The sequence below is a fragment of the Suricata suricatta genome, chromosome 11 (assembly GCF_006229205.1).
Source record: "Suricata suricatta isolate VVHF042 chromosome 11, meerkat_22Aug2017_6uvM2_HiC, whole genome shotgun sequence".
Taxonomy (NCBI): domain Eukaryota; kingdom Metazoa; phylum Chordata; class Mammalia; order Carnivora; family Herpestidae; genus Suricata; species Suricata suricatta.
Genome location: NC_043710.1, coordinates 102,554,478 through 102,578,708, shown reverse-complemented (window position 1 = coordinate 102,578,708; position 24,231 = coordinate 102,554,478). Strand labels below are relative to the sequence as shown.

The window sequence follows — 24,231 nt, the reverse complement described above, 5'->3', positions numbered from 1 at the left end:
TACAGAGCAGAAAACTGCAATGTCTGTGATGAAAAATACAATGGATGAGATTCATAGCAAATCAGACATTGTGGAAGATTCGATGACTTAAAGACCTAGAAGGAGCAACTATCCAAAATGAAATAGAAGCAGGCAAAGGAATTTTTTTGAAAGCAGAAAACATCATGAGTGAGCTGTAGAACAATTTCACAGTCCAATAGTTGTGTAATTGGAGTCTCTAAAGAGGATGAGACGGGTGGGTCAGAAAAACTGGTCAAGAATATAATGGCTCTAACTTTTCTGAATTTGGTGAAAGCTCTATATTCAGAGATACAGGAAGCTTGATGAACAGAAGCATGAAGAAAACCACACAAAGGCATATTATAACCAAATTGTTGAAACCTGTAGTGGACAGGTAACTGTAAAAGCAGCCAGAGAACAGAGACACATCACACACAGAAGAATAAAGAAAAAGAGACAGCAGTTTCTTGTCAGAAATGAAGCACATGAGAACACAGTGGAGTGACGTCTTTCAAGTACTGAAAGAGAAAAACTCAAGTTATAAATATATACCCAGCACAAATATCTTGCAAAAACAAAGATTTTAGACATACAAAAACTGAAAGATCTCATCAGCAACAGACCTGCATTATCAGAAATGTCAAAGAAAATCCTTCTGACAGAAGACAAATGACACCAGATGAAGGTATGTATCTACACAAAGAATTGAAAATGAAAACGTGCATCTCTATACAGGCATGCAGCAATGATCCACTAGGAAATACTGAAATCTCTGTAAAACCTAATTGACTTTTTAAACAAAAGAACAACACTGTAGTTTGTGTTTTATAAAATAAGGTATAAATAAAGTCTATGACAAGAACATAAAGGCCAGGAGGTGCAAAATAAAAATATATTTAAGACTCGTACTGGGGCGCCGCCTGGGGGGCTCAGTCGGTTAAGCCTCCGACTTCGGCTCAGGTCAGATCTCACATTCGTGGGTTCAAGCCCCGCATCGGGCTCTGTGCTGACAGCTAGCTCAGAGCCTGGAGCTGCTTCAGATTCTGTGTCTCCCTCTCTCTCTGCCCCTCCCTGCTCATGCTCTGTCTCTCTCTGTCTCAAAAATAAATAAAACATTAAAAAAAAAAAAAGACTCGTACTGTATGTGAAGTGGTGAATAATTACTTGAAGGTAGACTTGTATGTGAATGTTCAGAGCAATTCATCTTAACAGTCAAAAACAGAAACCAACCCAAGTGTCTATTAACCCATGAATGGATACATGGGTTAGTAGAAAGCTATTTATAAACTACTTAGCAATAAAAAGAAATATGTTGACATATACAACAAACTGGATGGATCTTAAAATAATTACATTGAGTGAAAGATGCCAGACAAAAAAAGTGTATACTGTATGACCACACTTATATAAAGCTCAAGAAGACACAAACTAATGTACGGTGACAGAAAACAGATCAGCAGTTGCTTGGTGGTGAGGTGGGGCAAGAGAAATTATAGAGGGGCACAAAGGAACTTTGGGAATTATGAATATCTTGGCTGTAGTGATGGCTTTGTGTGTGTGTGTGTGTGTGTGTGTGTGTGTGTTACATGTGTATGAAAACATTAAGTTGTACACATTAAATATATGCAATTTATTGCAGGTGAGTAAGTCCTCACTAAGGCTTTTTAAAAACCATTTTGGACTTGAATGTACAGGTTAAAAATCAAAAATGTTTAGACTACCTACAGTGTGCTGCCTTTACAGAGTAAAAATAAAACAGATGAAAACTGAAACAAAGTATTTGTAATTTTTAAAGGGTTAGAATGGATAAAACCCAATTAATCAAATACTCTCCTGAGCAGAGATAAGACAACCAAGTCACATCGAGGTGCAGTGACCTGCCCGGGGCCTTCCAGCTCCACTGGGAGCTTTCTACACTGTACCGCCTCAACAGCAGGCACCGAGTTATTCAGGTCACCACTATCTCCTCTGTTCCCCATAGAGTGCTGGGACACAGTGGGAACTCAGTAAGTATTGGCTAACAGACTTTGTCCCTGGAAGGAAAGGTAAAAAATGAAGATAAAAGGAAAGACCCAAGGAAAGAAAACCCCCTTGCAATATGACTGCAAGTTTCTTCCCGTCTCTGATTCCCCCTTCTCTCTCATGCCGATGACGGAATAAAGCGACAGCCTCAACACCATAAGCATCCTGAATACACGAGAATAAGTTATATTCCATGGCTTTGCTATACTGAATTATATTTTATCATATTCTAATCCTTAAAAATCTCTAGTTACCAACTCTTAAGTAAGCAGGAAAATTAACAGGAAATACTCCATTCGTGAAGATTAGTGACACATCCAAATTCATAGCAAATTTAAAGAACAGTAAAGTGCTTACCAAAAATCTCTCCATTTTTGGCATATTCTGTCACAAGGTACAACATATTTTTGGTCTCCATTACCTATTGATAAAGAATTCCTAATTAGTCTGACAGGAAAGGATTTTAATTCTGTTGTATTGCAATTCAACGTTCTATCGAGTTACTAAATAAAACTACTAATAAAACTACCCAAGTGATGAATAATTCAGAAGGTGGCAAAGTTTACAAGGCTGACAAAATCCTCATGCTAACCCCTCTGTGAAAAATCTAGATTCGTTCTTTCCCAGGGATGGCCCACGGACCAGCAGGAGCAGCACGCTTGGCATCACTGAGGAAGGCAGCATCTCGGGCCCCGTCCCAGACCTACTGACACAGAATTTCCATTTTAACAGATTTTTTTAACAAAAAATGTGATTGTTATGCATGTTCAAGTTTAAGAAATCTTAATATAGATAACAGGGGTTTTGAAGGTCAACTTTTTATCACCTTCTCACAGACTTGTCCAGCCCTATGCTATCTGGTAGACTCCGACTGAGGAATAATACAATAGAGCGCAGTCTGTCCGGCCTGCAGCCTAGACAATCTGGCCAACAGGATATTCCTCCCACTGTATTGTCGTATCTTTGTAACTACTCTTTATTTTAAAAACAATGTTCCAAACTTTCTTCATAACCCACTGCCATACAGTCTACGTTAGTCTCTCCAGGTTGGAAAAGGAAGTGTGTCAGTGTCACAAACTTGATACTTCAAACTCTAATGAGCCAAAAGGAAACGAATTTATAAGTTCAAAATGAGTGAATTTTAGATTCTCTGTAACACTATCTTTTAATGTACTGGCACATGCTAACAGTGAAAATTTAACTGCCATCTACTCCAAGGCTGAAAACTAATTTTGCTCTAACATGTAGGGTTAGGACTGTTCCCAATCAGGCCAGAAAAGAGCTATCTACAATTTGCATCTAAATAAGCCAAATAGTAAGTCAATTTAACTGATTTTTTTAGCTCAAAGATGGAATTATGTGACACATGGTAGTTTTAACCTTAGTTTAGCTTATGGTTCCTCAGACTTCTAAGGATGTGAGTAGTTTCTTATAAGTATTCTCTTTAAGAATTAAAAAAAACAAAAAAACTTAAAGGGAGGGACACTGTGATATAAATCTGACCTAAGGAGCTGTGTGCAGTTTTAAGACTTTGGGAATTGTTTTGCGTGGCCACCATGGTCTCTCGTTCTAATGGTAACACTAATGGTTTCCTCACCTTTTTACTTGCAAACGTCTATCAATAACAAATTGGCTGGCCAAATATGTGTGTACATATGTGTGTACATGTAACCACATACATGTATATGCGTATGTTTATATGAACACACAAATTACATTCTTGTACTGTATAACTAGAAACACGTTATATACATTATAAAGTGAACACAAGAACATAATAAAATACACACAGGCATTCTAATATTTTCTCATTCTTCCCCAGGGACACTTGTGCTAACCCACGTGAGCGTACACAGTGGTGGGCCAGGATCAGCTCTCTGTGGGGAAGAAAGGAACAGCTTTCTGTGGTGTAAACACCGATTTTGAGTTACTAACGTGATATTAATCGCCTTGTAAAACTTCTGCAAAGGTACCGGTCAGATCTCACCAGCCAGCACAGGCTCAGTACAGCACGTCACCAGTGCACACCTCATACTGCAGAGACCGAAGTCATGGGCTAGCATGTTGTAACATTTAGCCCAACAATAGTTTTCCAGTATAAGAATTCTACATACTAACAAATAGAAATGTTAAAAAAGTATATTGTATTACATTATCATTCCTCAATGTGAATTGCTCTTTAAAAATTGGAGAAAATCTTCCTATTAAAAAACACAGCTTACAATTTAAATGGGTCCAGTTTGTTTTATAAAATTATATCTCAGTAAGTTTTTTTTTAAGCAAAATATAAGATTTGGCTCTAAGTATTACGAAGTATGCCACTAAGTAATATGCTATTTTAACCTCTGTTACTTCATAAAACATAAACAGTGTATTTTTTTCAAATAAGCAAAACTGCCACATCCCCATTAATGGTACCACCACCAAAAGACAACAGGCTTGAGAATCATAAATGCAAAACTACAAACTTTAGAATTAAATGCCTTACAATCTGAGAGACAACTTAAAATTAAGCTACTAGTTTTTCATTTTCTGATTTTTAATTTAAATACAGAAAATGGGTGTACTCAGCTTAATAAAACCATATAATCATTCCCCCCCTTTTTTTAATAGACTGAAAAAACTAACACAAAAGAGAAAAATGATACAAAAGAGAGAACAGGTCGTGAGAAGCCCGGAGAGGAGTAAGGCTAAGCCCTACCTGGTAAAGTTTGATGATATGAGGGTGGTCTAACATTTTCATTATTTGCACTTCTCGGTAGATCTTCTCAAGGTTCACTGCATCCAGCTGAGATTTATCTATTATTTTTATCGCCACCTGCATCCCAGACACAAAGAAATACAATTAGTAGATGATGGTTAATACTTTCCAGTTAAGAATCTTAAATACAGGACACCTGCCTCACCTCACGCATCCTATCTCTCCTTCAAAAATAAACATTTAAAAAAATTAATATATAGGACTCCTGACTCTTTGCCTGTAGGTTGCTATGACAATGAAAACTAGTTTAAATTCAATGCTTATTCATTCAACAAATATTTTCTAAGCATTTACCACATGTGAGGCACTGTGATAGATTGTGTTTAGGAGTATCTTTAGTGCGCCATGACGAATAAGTCTGCAAAGTTGCCTTAATAAAATATATTTCTCATTTAGTGTAACTGTAATGTTTTACTCCACTTATAAACTGTTAAGAAATAAAATCTCAGCGGCTTCAACCAGTTATCTTGCCGCAAAGTGCCTGAAAACTAATGATCAGCGACAGTTTCCGCTGTATTGAAACAATTTTTCTAGAAAAGCATGTGATAGATTCCAAAGAATATAGACATAGTTTGGTTGGGTGGGTAGAAAGCTAAATATAAGGTACTAAAATCCATTTATATGAAAGATACCAACTGAATTAAACTTTGTTTTAAACACTGAAGCACCGGGGCGTCTGGGTGGCTCAGTCGGTTAAGCATCAGACTCTTCATTTCAGTTCCAGGCATGACCTCTCAGTTTGTGAGTTTGAGCCCCTGCATCGCCACCTCCCCGGCCCAATTCTTGCTCCAAGTGTGGGGCCTGCTTGGGATTCTCTCTCTCCCTGCTCCTCCCCCTCTCAAGCTGTCTCTCAAAATAAATAAGTAAACTTAAAAAAAGAAAACCAAAGTGCAAAAACTCATCTGTTAGTAATTACACTAGCTTCTCACTTCCTTACAAGAATCTGATTTAAAACGTAGCCTCTTTTTAGCATAACTAGATAAGAACTCAAACCACTCCAAGGTTAGGAATTTGAAGGAACTGCATTTGAAGGTGCATCACTAGATAGTCAGAAATGAAGAATCACATTCTTTTTCCTATGCAACCAAAAAACTAATTTTTAAGAAACAGTAGCTATTTGGTTGGGAAATAAGCCATTCTGATTTAACTAAAATTTTCAGATCACTGGAAACCACCCAAAACTTGATTATAACAAGTTCTGAAGAAACTCTAAAATGCACTTGGGAGGCTCAGTTGGTTGAGCATCCAACTTTGGCTCAGGTCATGATCTCGCGGTCCATGAGTTCGAGTCCCGCATCAGGTTCTGTGCTGACCGCTCTGGGCCTGGAGCCTGCTTTGGATTCTGTGTCTCCCTTTCTCTCTGCCCCTCCCGCTCAGGTGCTTGGACTCTCTCAAAAACAAGCATTAAAATTTTCTTAAAAAAATAAAATGTACATCACATTCTACCAAAAAGTATTTTGACCATAACTCAGTTTTATGTTACTTTTCAAGGCAATTATTAATATCAATTATTGTATGTGCTATAATAAATAGCTCAATACTCCTAAAAGGTATCCAAGAAAACAGGACTGAACTTGTCAATTCACTTAATTCCTTCAGACTCCTGTTTATACAATTAGTTGTTTCTTCTTTCTTATGGCTGCTTTGTCCTTTGCTGCTACCTTGTAAAGCTCTACTATGAGGTTTATTTTTTACCCTTTCCCATTTCTAATTTGCTGTCCACAGTTTATTTCCTGATTTGAATTAATTGTAACCCACAGAAGAACTCAGACTCCGAGGGGAAATCATATTACTAAATATAATGTATCAAATTAAATTTATTGCTGAAGAAAGGGGGCAGTTGCTCCTTAAGACAGTAAAGTGTGCCGGTTCTGTGATTATTTTCCTTATGTTGATGCATATTATTTATTTTCATCATCAAAATATTCCAGAAAGTAAAAGGTGTTAAACCTTGCTAGATAAGAAGACTGATCAATATTGTACTTGATATTAGGAACATTAGTGGACCACCCTAAATCTAAATAGATTTAAAGCAACCCCCTCCACCTCAATCTTATGATACAGTATTATCAGTTACTTTGGGTAAATGCTGCTAGAGAAAAGGATAAGTGTGTATTTTAATTTCCCCAATATTATTCCTTAGGAAGGTAATATGAAGTTTCACGCACATGCTTATTTCGAGGAAAATGTCTTGCCCTCCAATTTCTAGAGCATGTCTAGATACTTGTACCCTCATCAACAAAACACTTTTATAAGGAAATGGGTTAGAACCAGCTAATAAATAGAAAAACAATATTTTCATTATCAGAGCTTTAACATTACAATGTTAAAGGAACATGTTTAGACACTAAATTTCTATTAACACAAGGTATTACCAAGAGACACCTCATACTCTTTTGAAATCTTGGCCTCGAACTATGAAAAACCAAAAAATATAGACATTATCTAAATAAACTTTAATAATAAGTCATAAATCTCAGGGGTGCCTGGGTGGCTCAGTCGGAAGTGTCTGACTTTGGCTCAGGTCATGATCTCACAACTGCTGAATTCAAGCCTCCTATTAGGCTCTGTGCTGACAGCTCAGAGCCTGGAACCTGCTTGGGATTCTGTGTCTCCCTCTCTCTCTCTGCCCCTCCCCTGCTCATGCTCCGTCTCTCTCTCTCTCTCTCTCTCTCAAAAATAAACAAACATGAAAAAAATTTTTTAAATACATCATAAATCTCATTATTTGACTTTTCTCAATCAGAAAATTCTCAAATGAAGAAACATAGTTTTTCAATTTTGTTAAGTATATGGACCACATGTCATTACACTTATAGCTTTAACCTGTTATCCCTTGCTTATAAAGTTGCTGTAAGGATTATGAAAACATAAAGCACTAAAGAAAAAGCAGAGCATGTGTTAGCATGCTCCTTCTAATGGGTAGGAGTAGTCTAACTGCTATGACAAGTCGACCACAAAGTGTACAGAGATCCCAACGCAACAGAGGTTTCTTTCTTGCTCATGTAGCAGAACTGGATGGGTGCAGATGCCTCCGTGCAGGTTAAAGGAGGCTTCACCACCTTTAAAGCCTTCCACAGTTATTCTAGGATGGTCTCCACTCCAACCTGGTGACAGAAGACAGACGGAGACAGGAGGAGAAAAAAGCTCGGGGGAGTCCTCACAATAGGTTTTTAAAGGCTGAGCCTGATGGGGCACACATTATTTCTGTTCACTCCATTGATGAGAAGTCAGCCACACAACCATATCCAAATACAAGAGAGGCCAAGACACAGTCCAGGGGTAGGGCCAGGAAGAAGAGGAAACACTGGGTTCTTGGTGTCTGGCTAGCAGTCTCTGGTATATTCTTCCAGGTAATTTTTTTTTAACAATGGGACTCATTACCAAGTATTTCCCAGAAATATAATGATGATGATGATGATGATGACTTTCACAACTGTAGAGTACTTTTTAATTTCACAAGATACTTTAATATATTTTTAACTCATTTATTTCTCTTCATGAAATGGAAAAAGCAGTGCACCCATGAATTGATGAAACTGAAGTTCAAAAGATGTCACATAATCTACAAAGATCTTAAAGCTCAAGTGAATGGGAAAAAACTACAGGCCTTCTAACTCCAAGTTCAGTCATTTTACTTTTTTATTATTAAAAACATTTTTTTTTTTACCACTTGTTTATTTTTTGAGAGACAGAGAAAGACAGAGCATGAGTGGGGGAGGGGCAGAGAGAGAGGGAGACACAGAACCGGAAGCAGGCTCCAGGCTCTGAGCTGTCAGCACAGAGCCAGAAGTAGGGCTCAAACTCGCAGATCCTGAGATCATGAGCTGAGCCACAATCGGACACTTAACCAACTGAGCCACTCAGATGCCCTAAGTCTTTTTACTTTTTTAAAGGGCCTATTAGTCACATATTCACTGAGCACCTCTTGTGTGCTTGGAATAATGCTTAGTATACAAAAATGAACAAGATCTTACTCCTACCCTCAAGGAACTTAATAGATCTGTGAGAACAAAGAGAACATGTTTTGGAAAACAAATTATATCAATAAAAAAACCTGCACTTGGGGATTTTCCCACTGTGTATGAAAGTTTCAACATAAAAAAAGGTTGTGTTCCAACAGTTCATTTTAAAGATAACTATGAACTTAGAATTCTGGGATCTTACTCTCTGCATCCCTCTCTACTTAGTTCTGAACAGAGTACCAAGGACAAAATCTGCGTGGTCACAACAAAATCAAGCAAGGGACTCTGTCAATTGAAGGATTCCTTTTTTGTTGTTATTCAACTATCCAAATCCTCAGTATGAATCAATATCTTAAAAAAAAATAAAATAAACCTTGGGGCACCTGGGTGCCTCTGTTGGTTGAGCAACTGACTTTGGCTCAGGTCATGATCTGGAGGTTCGTGAGTTCAAGCACTGTATCAGGCTCTGTGCTGACAGCTCAGAGCCTAGAGCCTGCTTGGGATTCTGTGTCTCCCTTTCTCTGCACCTCCCCTGTTTGGACTCTGTTTTTTTTCTCTCAAAAATAAACATTAAAATATATAAATAATTAAACCTTTAGCGAGTTCATATAAAGATAGAACAATTTATATTCCTTCTGCCAGGGGACAAAAACGAAGGTTTCCTATACAACTCTGGAAGGCTTACATAAATTAGGATGACTGCTGTCAAACTAAACCCATGTAAAAGTTGCAACACTGAATAGTCAACCTCAAATAGGACAACATGAACTAAAAACAATAAAATACCTAGTAAGTTATGTAAATTATATCTCAAAAAAATATCTCTCCTCTCCTCTTATATTTACAAAGATTAAAAAGTAAACACCCTTGTAAGCTAAGGTTCAATAAGATGGTTACTTTAATACTTTGCTGGTATAACTATAACACAGATTGTAATTTTTCTGAAAGGTAATGTGACAATTTTTATCAAGAACCTTAAAAATTACCCATCCTGAGGGAGTTCTAGAATGATGCTGGAGAAGAATCCTGAGCTCACCTTGTCCCATCCATATACCAAGATAACAGCCACATCTACCCAACTAACTTTGAAAACAACCTAAACACTGGCAGGAAAATCAGTCAAGGGATTCACAAAATCAAAGGATGTAAAACAGAACATCATACACATAAGATGTGTTGTGTGGTGGGTGGGGAGAGGAAGACTTAGTGCTGTGAGAATGGGCTCAGACTTAAGCAACCATCAACTTCATACAGACTGCTACACACATAAGATGTTTTTTATGAATCCAATGGTAACCATAAATCAAAAATCTTTCACAGAGAGACAAAAAATAAAGAGAAAGGAATCCAAGCATAATACTAAAGAAAGCAAGAGAGAAGAGAGCAAAACAAGAAGGAACAGAGAAAAACTACAAAAACAACCATAAAACAAGGAACAAAATGGCAGTAAGTACCTACCTATTGATAACTACTTTAAATGTAAATAGTCTATTACTCCAATCAAAAGACGCAGGGTGACTAAAAGGATAAAGCAAGACCCATCTATAGCTGCTTATAAGAGACTCACTTCAGACCTAGAGACACATGAAAATTAAAAGGGAAGGGATGGAAAAAACTTTATCATGCAAATGAAAGCAAAAAGAAAGTAGCAATACTTATATCATACAAAACCGACTTTATAATACAAACTAACAAGACACAAAGAAGGACAGTACATAATCATGAAGGGAAAAATTCAAAAATAAGATACGACAAAAGTAAATATTTATGCACCCAACATGAAAGCACCCAAATACGTGAAGCAACTATTAACCGACATAAAGGAATAACTCAATAGTAATACACTAAGAGTAAAAGACTTTAACAAACGCATCAATGGACAGATTATCCAAAGAGAAAAATCAACAACAGTGGCTTTGATGGATACATGAAGGCAGAGAGCTCTAACAGATACATTCAGAACATTTTAACCAAAACCAGTGGAATACACTTTTCAATTGCACATAGAACATTCTCCAGAACAGATAACATGTTAGGCCACAAAGCAAGTCTCAACAAATTAAAAAAGAATGAAACCATATTATGCATCTTTTCTGACCACAGCAGTATTAAACTAGAAATCTCTCACACACACACACACACACACACACACACACACACACACGCGTGCGCGCGCGCGCCTGGAAAGAACACAAACAAATACATGGAGGTTAAATAACATGTTACTGAACTATGAATGGGTCCAACAATGCATCAAAGAGGAAATGAAACAATGCATGGAGACAAGTGAAAATGAAAACACGATGGTCCAAAATCTTTCAGATGCAGCAAAAGCTATTCTAAAAGAATGACAGCAATACAAGTCTACCTCAAGAAGAAAAATCTCAAACAACTTATACCTAAAGAAGACAGAAAAAGAACAAAACCCAAAGCCAGTAGATGTAAAATAATAATAATATAGAGCAGAAAGAACTGAAATAGAAACTACAACAACAGAACAAAAAAGTGAAACTAGGAGCTGGTTCTTTGAAAAGATCAACAAAACTGACAAACTTTTAACGAGACTTCAAAAAAAGAGGGAGGCTCAAATAAACAAAGTCAGAAATTGAGGAGATATCTACCATCAGAGAAATACTAAGAATTATAAGAAATCACAAAAAATTTTATGCCAACAGATTAGACAACCCAGAAGAAATGGATAAATTCCTAGAAAACATATAATCTTCCAAAACTGAATCAAGAAGAAATAGAATATTTAACAAACTAGTTAAATGGCAGTGAAATTCAATCAGTAAAACAATAACAATAAAAACCTTCCACAAAAACAAAAGCCCAGGACCAGATGGCTTCCCAGGTGAATTCTACCAAACATGTAAAGAAGAGTTAATATCTATTCCTCTCAAATTATTCCAAAAAATAAGGAATAGGAAGGGAAACTTCGAAATTCATTCTAAGAGGCCAACACTACCCTGATACCGATACCAGATAAAGACACTACGAAAAACGAACAAACCTACATGCAAAAACTATAGACCGTATCTTTGATGAACATAGATGTAAAAATATTCAACAAAATATAAGCAAATCAAATTGAACAATACAATTAAAAAAAACCATTCACCAGGGCACCTGGGTGGCTCAGGTGAGCATCCGATTCCATTAAGCATCTAACTTCAGCTCAGGTCATGTTCTCAGGGTTCGTAAGTTTGAGCCCCATGTGGGGCTTGCCGCTGATCATCTGTCTCCCTCACTCTCAGCCCCTCCCCTGCTTGCATTCTCTCGAAAATAAATAAATAAATATTTTTTAAAAATCATTCACCATGACCAAGTGGGATATATTCTAAGGACGCAAAGGTGGTTTAATATTTGCAAATCAAGGTGATATATCACATTAACAAGAGAAAGGATAAAAGCCATATCATCATATCAAAAGATGCAAAAAAATGCATTTGGCAAGTACAACTTCCATTCATGATAAAAACTCTCAACAAAATAGGTTTAGAGGGAACTACTTCAATATAACAAAGTCCATATATGACAAATCCACAGCTAACATCATACTCAATAGTGAAAAGCTAGGAACTTTTCCTCCAAGATCAGGAATAGGACAAGAATGTCACCTCTTACCACTTTTATTCAACATAGTCCTGGAAGTCCTACTCACAGTAATCAGACAAAAAATAAAAGGCATCCAAATTGGTAAGGAAGGAGTAAAACCCTAAAGACTTCAAAAAACTACTAGAATTAATACATGGGTTCAGGAAAGTCACAGGATATAAAATTAACATACAGAAATCTACTGCATTTCTATAGCTAATGATGAAATAGCAGAAGGAGATATTAGGAAAACAATCCCATGATCAATTGTACCTAGGAATAAACTTAACCATGGATGTGAAAGACCTGTACTCCAAAAAGTACCAAACATTGATGAAAGAAAAACTGAAGACAACGCAAACAAACGGAAAGACATTCCACGATCACAGATTGAAAGAATCTTAAACTGTCTATATTACCCAAAGCAACCTACAGATTTAATGCAGCCCCTATCAAAACACCAGTAATATTTTTCACAGAACTAGAACAAAAAACACTAAAATTTGTATGGAACCATGGAAGACTCCCAAATAGCCAGAGCAATCTTAAAAAAGAAAACAAAGCTGGAGGTATCACAGTCCCAGATCTCAAGATACACTACAAAGCTGTTGTAATCAAAATAGTATGGTACTGGAACAAAAACAGACACAGAGACCAACAGAATAGAACAAGGAGCCTAGAAATCCACCCAACAACTCTTTACAACAAAGGAGACAAAATATACAATGGTGGAAAGATAATCTTCAACAAATGGTGCTGGGCAAACTAGACAGCTACATGCAAAAAAAAGAAACTGAATCGCTTTAGAACATCATACACAAAAATAAAATTCAAAATGTATTAAGTCCTAAGTGTGAGACCTGAAACCATAAATATCCTGGAAAAGAACACAGGGAATAAATTATCTGACATCAGCGATAGCAACATTTTTCTAGATAGGTCTCCTTTGGCAGGGGAAACAAAAGCAAAAATAAACTATTGGGACTATACGAAATAAAATGTTTTTGCACAGGAAAGGGATCAACCAACAAACCAAAAAAGCAACCTACAGAATGGGAGAAGATATTTGCAAATGAGGTATCTGATAAGTGGTTAATATCCAAACTATATAAAAAATTCATACAACTCAACACCAAAAAAACCCCAACCAATTAAAAAAGCAGGCAGAGGACCTGAATAGACATTGTTCCAAAGACAACATCCAGATGGCCAACAGACGGACGCAAAGATGCTCAACATCATTCATCAGGGAAATGCAAATCAAAATCAAAACGAGGTTTCACCTTACACCAGTCAGAAGCGATAAAATGAAAAATACAAGAAATTACAAGTGTTGGTGAGGATCTGGAGAAAAAAGGAAACTTAATGAACTGTTAGTGGGAATGTAAACTGATGCAGCCACTCTGGAAAACAGTATGGAGGTTCCTCAAAAAACTATCACTAGAACTCCCCTATGACCCAGCAATAGCACTGGTAGGGATTTATCCAAGGGATACAGAAGTGCTGACGCATAGGGGCACACGTACCCCAGTGTTCACACCAGCACTGTCAACACTAGCTAAATCATGGAAAGAGCCTAAATGTCCATCACCTGATGAGTGGATCAAGAAGATGTGGTATATATACACAATGGAGTACTACATGGCAATGAGAAAGAATGAAATCTGGCCATTTGTAGGAAAGTGGATAGACCTCGAGGGTGTCATGCTAAGCGAAATAAGTCAGACGGAGAAGGACAGATACCATATGTTTGCACTCATAGGTCTAACAGGAGAAACCTAACAGAAGATCGTGGGGGAGGGGAAGGGTTTCAAAGAGAGTTGGGGAGAGAGAGGGACGCAAACCCTGAGAGACTACTGAATATCGAAAAAGAACCGTGGGTTGAAGGGGGATGGGGGAAAAGAGGTGGTGGTGACGGAGGAGGGCACTCATGGGGAAGAGCACTGGGTGTTGTATGGAAACCAATTTGACAATAAACTATTAAAAAAAAAAAAAAAAAAAGAAATACCCTAAGATCCAGTAATTCCACTAATGGCATTTACCCAAAGGAAACAAAAACACTAATTTGAAAAAATATATGCAGCTCTATGTTACTGCAATATGATTTACAATAGCCAAGATATGTTAACAATGTTGTGTCCATTAATAGAAGGATAAAGACGACACAGTATACATGTGCATGTGTAAAATGGATTATGCAGCCATAAAAAAAGGATGAAACTGGGGCACCTGGGTGGTCCAGTGGGTTAAGCATCTGACTCTTGATTTTGGCTCAGGTCATGATCTCATGGTTTGTGCGACTGAGCCCCATGCCCCGCCCCCACTTGTGTGTGTTTGACCTTTCTCCCTCAAAATAAACAAACATTTAAAAAAAAAAAAAAAGATTAGATCATGCCCTTTCAACCAACATAGATGGACCTAGAGGATACTGTGCTAAGTGAGAATAAGTCAAGACAAAGACATACCATATGACTCCACTCATAAGTAGAATAAAAAAAAAACCAAAAAACAAATGAACACAAAAAGCAAAATAAGACCAGAGGGGAAGACAGTGGGGCACTGGGCAAAGTGGGTGAAGGGGAGAGGGAGAAACAGGCTTCCAGCTATGGAATGAACAAATCATGGAGATAAAAGTCACAGTTTAAGGAATATAGTTAGTGATATTGTAATGATGATGTAATGGGGCAGATGGGAGCCATACAAGATAAATGTAGCATAATGCATAAACTTGTCAAATCACTAAGTTGTACACTTGAAAGTAATGAAGCACTGAGTATCAACTACACTCAAAAAAATTTAAAATCAAAAGAAAAAAGTACACTCTTTGTGATGAGCGCTGAGTAATGTATAAATTGTTGAATTATTATATGGTACACCTGAAAGATATTAATCACTGTTAACTACACTTCAATAAAGAAAAAAAATCACCCATAGTGTTTAACTTAAGGATTCTACTTCTGAGATATTATTTGAAGGAAATAATCTGAAATGATGATAAACATTTACCTGTAAATATATTCAAAGAATACTACTTGTAATACAGAAATAGAAACCATAAGTGGGAAATAATTATTTGAGTTACAGGAAGCTTATATTATGACTGTTATGCAGCTATTGTGATATTTCTTAATAATAGAGAAGTGCTTGGACTAAAATATTAAACAAAAAATTTAGTGCTCAGGGGCGGCTGGGTGGCTCAGTTGGTTAAGCGTCCAGCTTCGGCTCAGGTCATGATCTCACAGTTTGTGGGTTCGAGCCCCATGTTGGGTTCTGAAATGACAGTTCAGAGCCTGGAGCCTGCTTCAGATTCTGTGTCCCCTTCTCTTGCTCTCTGTCCGGCCCCAACTCATGGTCTGTCTCTCAAAAAATGAAAAAAAATGTTAAAAAATTATTTTTGAAAAAAAAATTAGTATTTAAGTGAGGTCTCAACAGGAAGTATGTATAAAAAAAAGACCAGGGAAAACTAGATACAGAAATGACAAAAATATTATCAGTGAGTAAAAAAAAAATTGGGGATTTTCTTATTTTTCTGCTTTATACTTTTTTGTGAAAATGTTCTTCAATGGGCATGAATACTTTTCTAATAGGAAAAACAGAAAAAAAAATGAAGTTGTATTTATCATATATGCTAACTTACCCATCTGTGAAATATTAGTCATTTTATCTTCTAAATTCCCTATAAAATGAATGAGTTTATTATATTATAGAATTTAAACATCAATAGACTATATATAGAAAAATGTTTCCAACAAAGTCAAGTAAAAACAATGTGTATATAATAACGTGTAAAACACAAATGTACAGAAGAGAAGGAATTAAATGCAAGAGCAGAAATGAAACAGTGTTAAGCTGATGGAGGAAAGATATTTTTTCACTTTTCAAAATGCAATTTAATGGTAATGTTATCCTGTCTTTCTGATAATTTAACAAAAGTATCTTTCACTTCTCATTAAAGAAATATTTATCTTATGCACTTAAGAAACCACACATACAAAAGCAGCTTTAGGGAAATTTATAAGGAAGTTACACAAGAAGAGCTATTCTTCTGGTAACAAATCAGAAGGGATTAACTTATGTTTACTGTCTCAGGTGACATTTGCCTTAGTGCTATTTACCACTAACACACCAACTGTACACAGTCCTTCTAAAGTACCAAAGAGCAGTATTCTGACCATACAGTTAACTCTTTGAAATTAAATGTTAAATGCACTTTACAAGCTGATCTATCAAATCATAGGTGGAATCAGAACATTTGCCTGACAAGTCAACATGCTGGGTGGTCCTACAACGAAAGGGTTTCTGAAAGCAGTGTAAGTCAGCAGTAAAACCAACATGGAGCTCGGTATCTTCTAAGTTTAAATCAGACTATTTCCAATTTAAAATTTGCTTTATAAAATGTAAGAGTTTACATAATGAAATAAATTCTCATGAAGATTTAATATGACTTTTCTAATGGTGGGTAAGAAAGACAGGAGAAAAGAAAAATGTCACTACATTTTTAGATCCATAGAAATTGAACCAAGAATTAATAAGACTATAAAAGAATTAATTAAAAATATTTTCCTATCTTAACAATTATCTAAACAAATCAACAAAATGACAACTCAGTTTAAAATATGGGCCAAAGAATAAAAGAGCAATTCACAAAAGAAATAACATATAGTCATTTTATAAAAACCATGTAATTGGGGTGCCTAGGTGACTCAGTTATCTGTCGAACTTCGGCTCAGTTCATGATCTCAAGGTTCATGAGTTAGAGCCCGATTTCAGGCTCTGTGCTGACAGCTTAGAGCCTGGAGCCTGCTTTGGATTCAGTTTCCCTGTCTCTCTGCTCCTCCCCTATTCACGCTGTCTCTCTCTCTCTCTCAAAAATAAACATTAAAAATAAAATTTAAAAAATAATAAAACCATGTAATCAAATAAAAATGTTAAATCAGAAATGTTAATTCAAATAAAAAAATAGTTCCTCCTATCAACTGAGAAAGACTTAAAAAAGAATATTCCTGGCAAATGATTTCTTCCTGGTGAAAATTAACAGCTGCTACTTTTCTAGAGGGTAATTTGGCATCTTACAGATGTAAGGACATACTCCTTGACTTAGGAAGTACAATACCAAGGGATAAAACCAAGGGAATGACCAGATAAGTGCACAAAGACAGATACAGATATAGATACACAGGAATGCCTTCTGAAACATTATCTTAGAAAGTGAAACAATAAGAGGGAAATAATCTAAATGTTCAATAATAAATTGATTGAATGAAATACAGTCATTTCTAAGGATACTAATTAACCATGCTTGGGATTTTTTTTTTTTTTTAACTTGGAGAAAAGTTAACATGTTAAATAAAAAAAAACCCACATACGTATAGATGACATCAATTTTATTACTAACATATAAAATACATGTGAACAACTAAGAGGATAGGAACCAAATATTAACAGTGGTGACCTCCCGGTTTGGATGGTGGTATTAAGAATGTTTATTTTCTTTTTTCAACAATGTCTACAATGAACGTGTTCCTTATTTTGCTGGGGAAAACACAAATACTATGCTTCTCTTAGAGAAGAATGTAAAACAAATTTTAGCATCATTTTTCAGTCTAATTCATCCAAGATTGATCACTTTAATTGCTGAAGTGCTTTTTAAATGGTTTTTGAAATGAGTCTCTGCCAAAATTCCCAAATGTAATTGTCTACCATTCTTCTGATACTCTTCAACTGGACATACAGGCTATTTCTCTTTGAAAGGTGGGAAAGCATTCCCCACAACCATTCTGTATAAAGGCATATAAATACAGAAGAAAACTTCTTTCAAAACTCTGGAGGTAGAGGGTAGAAGAGGTGCAGGCAGGTACACTAACAGGAAAGAAGGATCTTCGTGAATTTCTGGAACCCACTTGGCCCCAAGGAAACGGCCTGTGCCATCAGCAGTGGCCCAGAGTCAAATGTCATCATGCGAATCCAGGAATAGAGGCCAGTTTCAGTTATTTCCAAATAAATGTTTTCTTAATTGCCTGATATTGAGATAGAATTTCCCAGTGGAATTAAAATCGGAACGCTGTGAAAGTTAAAAATTTCTACAGAATATAAAAATTTACACAACTCCTTTTCTCAGATGTTTGTCCCCAACAACTCCCTCAAAAAAAAACAGATCATTTTGAGCAATATTTAGCAGAATAATTTGCCAAATATTACTTGTCTGGGGTGCCAAGAAACTAGAGAACAGTTTCTAATAAAGCATTTATATTCCACAACAAATATAATTTTCATTTCAACACACTATAAAGACCATACATAGGCCCAGATATAAATATTAGTGATTGTATTATTTGGTAACAAGTCCTGTTGTACACAGTGCTACTGCTAAATACGGAGTATTTCACAGATTATTACCAAGACTATTGAGAGGAGTCTTAAAACTTTAAAGTATAAAATTCAAATGTATTTAAAAAAAAGTAAAAGTTCTCTTCTTCAAGAAACATTGCAATCCAAGTGTAATATTATCTTTTGTTTCTACCCTTGATCAAAAAATGCAATTTTGATACTTTAGCTATTTGGGAAGCTTTAAAAATATTTTTTAAAGTAGTGAAGAATTATGCTTAAACTTAAAAGCCCCAAAATGCACACAGACAGCTTCTCAGTGAACAAAAACAGACCTTGAAGGGGTGTCTTTGCTATGGGTTTTACATTCCAGGTTCTCTTAAGGATAAGTAAGTAGCCCAACACGAAAATGCCATTTTAATAGGGTAATTTTTAGAACCTCTGTGAAACAGCTTTCAGATTCCATGAACCACAGACTCACATGCTCTTTAGCTGAGCAACACAAGAGGTATGGTACTGCGGGAAATATAATTATCTGTCACAGAAAAGATCTGAAAAGAACTAATGGTTATTTCGGGGTGGTGAAATTATGGGTAATTCTTTTATCTGTACTTTAAAATTTTTCAATAATAAACAGGACAGATTTGATAATATATATTATTCTTTAATGTGAAAATAATATCCTCTCACTTGGTAATTTCCCTTCTAGGAATTTACCTCCCAATTCCACTCCCCACCCATAGCTCCTCCCCCAGAAAAAAAAATGCAGACAGAGTTACATACACAAAGATTATTCACTGTAAATTATTTACTCGTAAGTGAAAACTGGAAATTATGTAATGTTTAATAAGAAAATTGCTAAATAAGAGAGGATTCATCTACTAGGTGAAACAGTATGCAGCTGTTAAAAATATTTTATGAAGTTAGATATATTAGGCAAAATATGCTATAATGGTAAGTGGAAAAAGGATGCAATTTATATAACTGTATATAGCATATGATCTCACTTATGGAAAAAAATATTAAAAAAAAGACTAGAGGGAAATATGCTGTAAGAATGATTACTCCCATTGGTGGAAGAATTACACAAGTACATTTTGTGTACTATATGCTTCTTTATATTTTCTACAGTAAGGCTATTTCTTTAAAAGAAAACAAAAAATAAGTTTAAGGGCACAAATGACTTCTGGAATTTTATGTAACAGACAAAACCAACAAAAAACCCAGCCATATAATTAGAAGGAAGCAATTCCTTGCTAGCACAGTATTAATAAAATAAAACACTACTCAAGGACACTCAAAGCATAGCAAACTAGCAACTACTACTGCCTAAAATAGTTTAACAGTCTATATGCTATTATTCTTTTCCCATTATGCTAATTTTATAAAATTAGCTACTCTAATTCATAAACCACAAACCAACACTACAAAGCTTTTCTGAAGTATTATATTAGGAAGCTGGGTTCTACCACCACCTGCCTTCCCTTTTGTGTGCAAAATTTACATAGAGATCTAACATAAGAATAGAGCGTCAGATAAGAATTTAATTATATTTCTTAAATGATGTTATGCTATTTGATAGATAGGGCCAAAATGAAGACCTCTTTTTGTGTACGGATTTTTCTTTTCCTAAAAGGCAAACAGTCTTGGATCCCCCAAGCTCTGTAGAAAATACATCATTCTTGGATGATTCCGAATGAGTGACAGAAGAACCAAGCAAAAACAACAGGGTCTTTGGGGCGCCTGGATGGCTCAGTCGCTTAAGCATCCAAGTCCTGATTTCAGCTCAGGTCATGGTTTCAGGGTTCCTGAAACCGAGCCCTGCCTTGGGCTCTGCACTCACAGAGCTGAGCCTGCTTGGGATTCTCTCCTCTCCCTCTCTCTCCTCTTTTTCAAAATAAATAAACATAAAAAAAAAAAATAACGAGGTCCAATTTTTCATCACACAGACATCTAAATTAAGCCCTAAAATTTGCCATGGGTTCAAACTTGGGAAACAAGACCTCTAAATTTTAAAACATAAACTTATATTGATGTTAAGACATACTATAATTGAAGAAATTTCTATAAGAAGGGAGTACAATCATGATATTTATCTGAAATTGTTCTTTTACCACTTTTAATTTCTCTGGCTGTGATTACTGTAATATGTTCAGCAATGAGAACCTAAAATAATGTTAAATAAAACTTTAGTTTCCACTAGCCATCTTATTTACAGTATTTGAGGTAGTTGTATTGAAGACACAAACGTTTTTCCAGTGAATGAATAAAGATAACAAACACTGCTTTAAAAATCCTTATTAATAGTATACTTTAAGAAACAACTGTATCAGTACTGTTGCTAAAACAATTCTTAATGCAAATTACCAGGAAAGTTCACAGAGCAACTCTCCAGAACTTCAGATCTACAAGAACGGTTTCTCTTCGTTAATTACCTTGCTATTTCCCTCATTCCTCTCAACTTTGAAATCCCCACTCACTCCAAATTGCCAGGAACATGCACCCATCTTAAACGCCCGTCATTTCTTTTTATATGTTAATGGCACCTTTTTTTCAAACCTTTTTAAGGGTCGTTTATTTTTTGAGAGAGAGATTGACAGAACATGAGAGGGGGAGGGGCAGGATCCCGCGCACGCTCCCCACCGTCGATGCAGCGCTCCATCAGGGGCTGGTACCCACCAACTGTGAGGTCATAATGTGAGCTGACACCAACATTCCAAGGCTTAACCGACTGAGCCACCCACAGGTGTCCCAAGGCCACCTTCTTTTAAAATGCAATGGGAGACGGATTCTGTGGATTAGAAATTGTTCTTTTAAATTAAATCATTTTACACATGTATGCGAGGATCTGAGTCATCTTTCAGGATCCAACCAGTGCCTTCAATTTCAAATGCACTGATCTCAGGATCTGATAGTCAAAACCAGCCAGCTGCTCCACGGCGCCCCCTAGCTCCCCCAGATAGATCACTTTACAAGGGACTCGGTTTGAACTGTCAACCTCAATAGAACGTGTCACCGGCTCCACATAAACAGTTCTTAAATAGATACTGTATTATCTAAATCTGACCTAATAAATAACGGTTGAATTAATTAGCTCTTGCAACCAATACTGTTAAAAGCTGATGAGGAAAAAAATTATGAACTAATGGGTTTGGAATCCAACGACATAAAAATGATCAGAAGTTATGCAGACGCTTTCCTTCATGCACAATTTGTTTGATTTTTAGAGTCAGCAAACAAGGGCTCATATAAAAATACGCAATTAAAAACGCCTTCTTCTGATGTAATTGATGAGGAAAGAGCAAGGAATTCTTTAGAGAGATGGAATCAATTTCTTCGTTTTTAGAAATGCTGGGATCAGGATTAAGTAATCTCACTACAGTCCCATTATTTATCATGACAAACAGCATAATTGGTAACAATGGTATGTTTGTGACCTTGGTCTTGACACTTAAGAAATAAGTAGGATTGGGAATGCCTCAGGACTGGTGGGGGAGAAGAGGAAAACTGAAGATGACATAACGCCAGCCATATGCCCCTATTTTTTGGAAATGGATTCCTTCACAGGAAACAAAACTTCCAAGAACAGCAGCAACAAAAAAATCACTCCAAGTTTTCAAATGTCCTTCACCTTACCTAGCCATTCTTTGGGGGGGGGCGGGGGATGGGAGGGAGGGAAGGGACCTAGATTTGTTGCATATTCAAAGTCCAGTGCATTTGCACTAAAAAGAGGAAAAACTGAGTAGGATGAAAACCGGGGAGGCCAAAAAAAAAAAAAAAAAACTGAAAAAGGACGAAACTCCAGACCAACTACAATAAGGCAGAGTAGAGTACGCAAAAAAGCCAAGGCTTTATTCTAAAGAATGGTTTTGTTTCTACTGTTTTTCTGAAGTATTTAATTTGCACGTCTTAAAATAGAGACCCTGAGGAGAGCAGCTTGAGGCAGTGAAAGGAAGGGGGGCGGGTTAGGTAAGAACAGAGACTCGTGAGAAGATATGTGCGGTGCATTAGAATGTGCAGGGGAGGGGGCTGCCGGATTCATCGTCGGGAAGCAGTTGAGGGCTTTAGGAGTAGAGAGGCGGCCTCAGATGTGGCTTAAGGAATGCGTCTTCGCAGCCAGAACGCGCACCTGGTAAAGGGACAACCTAGGCGCAGAAAGACTGAGCCGCCGACTGTGCAAATGCCAGTGATGACCATTTTAACACCAGTTCTATTGTCTGGAGTATTAGATGGAAATGCCTCAGGCACGAGATCAAGCTAGCCTGACACCAGATCGGAGACACTGTCAGGCAAAAGGACCGCGACAAGATGGACAATGGCCGGCGGGGCACTGCTGGCCACCGGGGGCCCCGCGTCCTCGCTGGGCCAGGGAGGGGCGCCGCGCGATGCCCCGTCGCAGGAGTCCGGGCGCAGGCGGCCCCGTCCCTCGCCGCGCAGCCCGGGAGCACCCAGACTTCCCCTCCCACCCCACCCCCAGCTGAAAGCAGGGAAGACGCGGAACTTGGGCTCCGGAGCGGAGGCCACAGACCAGGTCACAGCCCGGGTGGGAGGCTCTGGGCGAAATTCCGTGCGGCCACTGGGGGTGGCGCAGGGAAGGCAAAGCCCCGGCTGGTCGGGTTTCCGACTGGACGACACTCGGCTCAAGGGGGACCGGGCCCCGAGCCCTTCGACGCTCACCGACCCCCGGCACCTCCCGGGTCCTCACGGTCCCAGGCCCCTCGCCTCCACGGGAGACCGAGCCCCCCACCCCCAACCCCCGCTGCAGCCGCCCCTCCCGGCCAACAGCTCCTCGCCCGGACCCTCGCCTCGGACGCTCCCGCAGAGCCCCGGGCCGCACCTCCGTCTTGGTGATCCGGTGCCGCCCCAGCTTCACCACCGCGAAGTTACCCTTGCCCAGCGTGCCCTCGATGTCGTAGAACCCCACCCGGACCGGCCCGCGCTGCAAGTGCTTCGGGCCATCCGCCATGACCATGCTGGGCCCCGCGGCTAGACACGGCGGACTGGAGCGCGGGCTGGCGGGCCGGCGGTGCGGCTGGGCTCCGGCGACGCCGCTCCGCTCGCTCCCTCGCTCACTCCCTCCCGCTCCTCTGGGCCCAGCCAGGCGCGCGCCGCGGCTGACGTGCGCCGACGTCAGGGGGCCGGGGCTGGGAGGCGGGGGCGGGACCGGGCCTCGATTGGTCACCATGGCGACCGGAGCAGCGCCGACGTCGGGAGCGAGGGAGGACGGGAGGGGCCTGGACGGCGCGTTCTTTCCGGACGCCGGTGCCCGGGGGTTCTCGGCTGCCTCGCGGCTGCCCGGGGCGGGGTCGCCGCCTGGCCCGCCCAGTTCCTCGGCCACCAGTTGAAGCGCAAGAGCGAGCCCTGGTGGGCGGAACGGAAGGATGCAGCCAACTGGACGGGTCTACGGTCTCCTTCCCCGCCCCGGCGTTCTCCGCCTACCTGGGGACCTTCCCGCCAAAACTGCCCACCTGTGTCTGCGTTTGGCACCGGGAAAGAACTGTGGCTGAGCAACGCATGGCTCACTGGCCCCTTTCTTTGTACTCTTTTCTGATCTGTTTCTGT

General features: G+C 38.4%; 1 protein-coding gene across 1 annotated transcript in view; it reads right to left on the bottom strand.

Annotated features, from left to right (window-relative positions):
* Window positions 1-23,751, bottom strand: part of SIK2 (salt inducible kinase 2) — a 122,994-nt gene extending 99,243 nt beyond the window's left edge. The window contains 3 exon segments of the mRNA XM_029957140.1: window positions 2,380-2,443; window positions 4,724-4,840; window positions 23,507-23,751. Coding sequence (XP_029813000.1) covers window positions 2,380-2,443; window positions 4,724-4,840; window positions 23,507-23,641 — 316 coding nt within the window. The 5' untranslated portion in view covers window positions 23,642-23,751.
* Between the last annotated feature and the right edge of the window lie 480 nt (window positions 23,752-24,231).